This window comes from Cupressus sempervirens, chromosome 8 (genome assembly GCF_028749045.1).
Source record: "Cupressus sempervirens isolate cs-2001-9-10 chromosome 8, ASM2874904v1, whole genome shotgun sequence".
Classification (NCBI taxonomy): Eukaryota; Viridiplantae; Streptophyta; class Pinopsida; order Cupressales; family Cupressaceae; genus Cupressus; species Cupressus sempervirens.
This window is the reverse complement of record NC_143125.1, coordinates 175,599,642-175,604,988: the sequence shown is the minus strand read 5'-3', so window position 1 is coordinate 175,604,988 and position 5,347 is coordinate 175,599,642. Positions and strand designations below refer to the sequence as shown.

The following is a 5,347-nucleotide window of genomic DNA, read 5'->3' as shown; positions in this document are numbered from 1 at the left end:
AATTTAAGTTCTCCACCTTCTTAGTAGGAAAGCACCACATGAACATTTATCTACTTTACAAGAATTATTTACACCAAATTTATGATTAAGAAAAGAAAAAAAATTACTTTTTTTTCGGTCATCCAAACAATTTTAATTGTCATCCCACTCGAGGAAAAAGGAGCTGTTTTCTCGACTAGAATGGAGTATATAGAGATCGAGCGACGTTAAAACACTTTCCTTTTCTGGCCTTTTCTTCGCACATGACTGTACTTGCCAAATTCTTTTTAGGTTAACTACTTCTTCCTTTTAACAAACAAACTTACCATCCAAAAGCTTGCATGACATCAAAAAAGATGTCGATCTTAGCAGTAAATACTATACTTTTTTCTCTCTGACAAGACTCAAAAAAGTTTCAGTAGTGAATTCACTATAGAATTTATTGTAATTTATGGTTGAGAGTAAATTCAGCATTTAGACATGAGAGGCAAGAACTCCAACAGATCAGACAATGGCATATCTGATTAATTAGAACAAGTATAATGCCTATTCCAAGCAAAACTTTCCAACTAGTTGTGATTCTCTCTCTCTATATATGGATAGCTTATTCCTCCGTAAAATATTAAATATTAGCTGCTTGTGCTCATTCATTGAAAGGATCAAAGTCACAAATCAAGAGAGTTTGAGTGAGTCTAACAATGCTCTTGGTTTGAATGTGTTGGTGCTCATGAGATTAATGAAGTCAGAGAAGTTTGTTTCCTTGTAAAGTGGGGGGTGATGTTCATCAATGAGCTCTGGAGCAGGGCCAATGTTTGCTTCGAAAGGCATGCTCAATAAAGTTGCTACAGAAACTCTTGATCTCTCTGAGTTTACCACTGCCCTGTGCGTTATGCTCTTGTATTTCCCATTGCTCAAAACCTGCTAACACATATGCAATGACACAAAGACTTAGGTAATAGTTTCATCATTGATATCAATTGTCATATATTCAGAAAGATTTAATGACTCCACTGATACCACCATGATATCTTCCAAAGATTTGAATCCATTAATACCACCATTGTATCTTCCAAAGATTTGAAACATCCAAGTCAAACATCAAAATGATTTGTGAGAGAGAGTGTGGAGTGGGTGCATGCCCGATCATCATTACACCTATTGTTTAAAAGAAACTTTACTAAAGCAAAATGGTCGAAAGGATGTTCCAATAGAAACATCTTTCAAATGTTCTATTTCAGAAGTCCCTTTGAAATGAGATTAAATAGAAGACAAACTTCAAAACCATCATATTATATGAATAGTATCAGCTCTAAAGTGGTATGTGCAAAGCTCAAGATTCAGTATAAAAAGGAAAAAGCAAAATCGAGATTATGAAACTAATATTCAAGACAGTAGAAATCTGCTAACCAATCTGTTGGAAGGAGCACTGTCTGCCTCAAATATATGTATATAGAGAGAGTCATTGAAGAAACCCTAATGAAACCAAACTTAGGATAATTTAGGTCTTTCAGGTGAATAGTTGCCCACTCTTTATAGATCTATTTCTCTGACTTCAATTCATTATTTTTTTTAACACAATTTAGTTTTAATAATGAATTATAGAGTGTGATTTAAAATGTTGATATTAAAATATTAATAAATTCAAATTCTGATGCACATTGATATTGATATTATGAACAGTAAAAGATTCATGGCAATAAGGACAATGAACAATTGATCTGCTGACCATTTCACATGAGCTTTTGTGCCAGTTACATAGAAGTCTATCTTGGAGTTAAAATTTGATGGGAATCGGAGAAGTATTACCTCTAGATGATCACCGATATTAATAATGAAAGAATCAGGTATAGGATGAACTGCTTCCCATTCGCCATTTCTGAGCACCTGCAAGCCTCCCACAGAGTCTTGCAAAAGTACGGTCATGCAACCATAGTCTGTATGTGGTGGCATGCCAAATGTGAGTTCTGGTTCTGGGCATGCCGGGTAACAATTAGCAACCATAACTTGGCTACCATCTTTGCAGATTTTTTCTACGTAGTTTTGGGGCAACCCCAGACTCTCTATAATTGCACTCATCAGTTTCTCTGCCATTAATCTCATCTCCTCACTATATTCCAATGCCACCTTCCTGCAGTAACATTATTTGTTCATATTTACAAAATTTAGCTCTGGAGTTGGACAAAGGATATAGATGGAAAAAATACAAGATTGAAATTGAAATTAATTATTTTATTGATTAAGGTGATTATAAGTGCTTCTTGTAAAGATGAGCCAATTACTATTGTTTCATATATGAAGGTTTAAGATACATTTAATTTTTTTATAAAAACTTATCATGCAAAAATTTCATTATTCAAAATAAAGAAGAAAAACTAAAACTAAAGCTAAATTTTAAATAATCCAACAATATAAGTGCATTTTACTTAATGCCAAATTATGGTGGTTGACTTGATGACTGACCTAAAATCAGGAGGATTTGAAGGCCAGAGATGAAGCCATTTTTGGGTGGGATTGCAGTAGAGCTTGAGAAAGTCTCTCCAGCAGAAGACTTGATCCTTGAGTTGATTGAAACTTGTTCCATATCTCACTGGCTTCGTCATGTCATCAGACATGTATGTCTTCCTTTCTGCTAGAGGCAATTCGAAGAACTCTGATGCCACTCTGATAATATCTCTTATCATGGCTACAGGAACACCATGGTTAACCACCTGATCAAATGATGATAAATGGATTACAATTACTTGGTTATATAGACATTTTAAATACAATCAAACAATTGTTAACTTATCATGAAAACTGAAAAAACCCACACAATTGAAAAGAAATAATGAATATTCCATAGCACCACCATTAGCCATCACAGAGTCTTCTACAATCGATGAAAAGAACATAATATCATTATAATGAGATTCATTTAGTTAGAGTGCTTCATCTAATCATTTCTTGGATAAGCACTAAATTGAAGATAAACTCACTAATGAAACATCATTTAAAGTTTAACCCCATGTTTGAATTGTTGCTACGGTAGAATATGCCACCAATAGGATTATAACAATAGCTTCAATCTGCAAATCTCTATCTTCGTGACCATAAATCAAATCTGTAACTTTATTGCCAAAACATAAAGGTTAGATTTGATTGTACACACCACAAGTTCTAGCCCAAAATGCATAATTACCTGAAAGAATCCAGCCTCTTGACAAGCCTGACCAATGGTAGCGACAACCTCCAAGTGCCTGTCACCTCCCAGACCAGAAATGTCTATGACTGGCAAGTGTCTATCTTGAATGACAGCTACCGGTTTCACAATTGGACGCTCAGTGATAGGGAGCACATATTTGGTGGGAAGTCTCTGCAAACCCACATCAATCAGATGCTTCACCCCAACAAAACCACTCTTTTCCATCTCTTCCTCCCTCTCAAAGTCTCTCTTACACAACTCCATGGCCATTGCAGAATCTAAAACCAAAGGATAAATTGTTACAATCTAAAAGATCAATATGTTTATATGTATTATTTTCTGGTCATGTAGACTTCCTAATGTAGGATTAAATTGACGGAAGATAAATTTAGCGGGTCAAAGACAACAATTTTTTAGACTGAGGAAGAAAAGTCCACTGCCCCCTCAAAACGACTTAGTCTTCCTAACTTAAAAAAAAATAATGAGAATGGAAACCAATCAGGCAAGTCAACCCTTACGTTCTAGATGCAAAATTCACCACCTAGAACATCCGAATTTTCTTCTCCTTGACACCTCTTTCATTCCTAGACCCCGGTTTTTTCCCTGACTCCATTGCTGCATTTATAGCACTTGTTTGTCTTGGTAGTCTACTGTGAAATCATGGCAGTTTTCATGAAGGTGTTAGGGGTTGACTTATAGACACCTAAGGATGATTTTTAAGCCAGTTTTGTTTGACTTTTTTTATTGCACCACCAACATAAGTTGACTTATAGATTATTATGGCATTCTTTATGGGTGTTGACCGGCTCCCGAATCAAAACTCCCCACCAATGAGATGAAAACATCTGGATCTCATTTTTGTGCCTACAACGGCCAAAACAATAGTGCTATATCTATGGATAGCTTTGATGTTTATATATATGGAGCCAGCTAGGGATGTCTTATCTATACCATCAAATATGGACGTCTTATCAAATACCATCAAACATTTGGGAGTGGAGTATATGTATATATTAAAGTTATAAGTTCAAATTTTGCTAGGTAGACATGCATGTCTTGTTATCTTTTGCGTAGAGTTGTGAAGTATAAGATAATCTCATATATGATAAGTCACTTGTTGCCCCCATGTTGCCCCCATAAACATGAAGTCTTATATTATCTTCTACGTAGAGTTGTGAAGTATGAGATAATTTCATATACGATAAGTCACTTGTTGCCCCATCAACATGAAGTCTTATATTAGAGACTATTAAATCAAAATTCCTCTTTAGTTAAGGTGAAAATATCTAGATATCATATCTGTCTTTAGGCAACAAAAACAATAGCATTATATTTATATATGGTCCCATAGTGTTTAAGAGAAGGGCCTAGTTATTGTCTATGGTCTAATTATCGTTCATTAGATTTTGTTAATTAAAAGCTCACTAAAATTATTGTCTATTTGTATAATCAAATTTGGAAAAAAAAATTAGTAATTAGTATTAGTTGTGCAACTTTATTGGTATAAAAAAGCATGAGACATTTTGTGTATAAATATTGAATGAATTCTACAAATATTTTGGTTGTAAATGTGAATGTCTGATGGGGCAATAGGGGATATATTATGGATGACATGTTGAAAAGACCACTTTTTGACCCTCATGAACATAACAAATTGCACAAGGTTTATCTTTACTTCTGAGAAGTCAAACAATAGCTATAAGTAGTTAAGTCACATACAAAGGAAATAATTTTTTTGTGGTAAAAATTTGATGTACCGTTTAAGAGCTTTGAGGGTGCAAAGTTAGCTAAAATAGCTACTAGTGTTGTTCCCTTATTTGGGACAAACTAAAGATGTCTATTCAATACCATCAACTCTTCTTACATAGAGCCAACTAAGGATGTGTGATCAATACCATCAAACACTTAGGACTGATAGCGTGGAGCCCATTAGTATGCACTTTTCCTAATCCAAGTTTTCTCACTTTCATTATATGAAAGTTAGTTCAAATCTTCCTTGTGTGTGATCAGTACCATCAAATACACAGGACTAACAATGTGGAGCCCATTAGTACATTTTTTTCATATTCTAAGTTTCCCCATAGTCGTTATATGAAATTAAATTCAAATCTTGCTTGTATTTGATCAATGTCATCACACAGTGGAAATAAGAAAAATGGAGCCCACAAATACACATACGTTATTCTA

General features: G+C 34.4%; 1 protein-coding gene across 2 annotated transcripts; it reads right to left on the bottom strand.

Annotated features, from left to right (window-relative positions):
- Positions 1 to 483: 483 nt before the first annotated feature.
- Positions 484 to 3,754, bottom strand: LOC149542121 (2-oxoglutarate (2OG) and Fe(II)-dependent oxygenase superfamily protein). 2 transcript variants are annotated; one of them, XM_089796166.1, is made up of 5 exons: positions 3,679 to 3,754; positions 3,158 to 3,438; positions 2,440 to 2,687; positions 1,786 to 2,107; positions 484 to 897 (listed from the first exon to the last, which is right to left on the bottom strand). In XM_089796166.1, exons 2-5 carry the CDS (start codon positions 3,428 to 3,430, stop codon positions 652 to 654), a joined length of 1,089 nt encoding a protein of 362 aa, XP_089652292.1. In that variant the 5' UTR covers positions 3,431 to 3,438; positions 3,679 to 3,754; the 3' UTR covers positions 484 to 651. The 2 variants fall into 2 exon arrangements, with proteins under 2 accessions (XP_089652292.1, XP_089652291.1); XM_089796165.1 differs by lacking the exon at positions 3,679 to 3,754 and having other exon boundaries at positions 3,158 to 3,489.
- Positions 3,755 to 5,347: the final 1,593 nt, after the last annotated feature.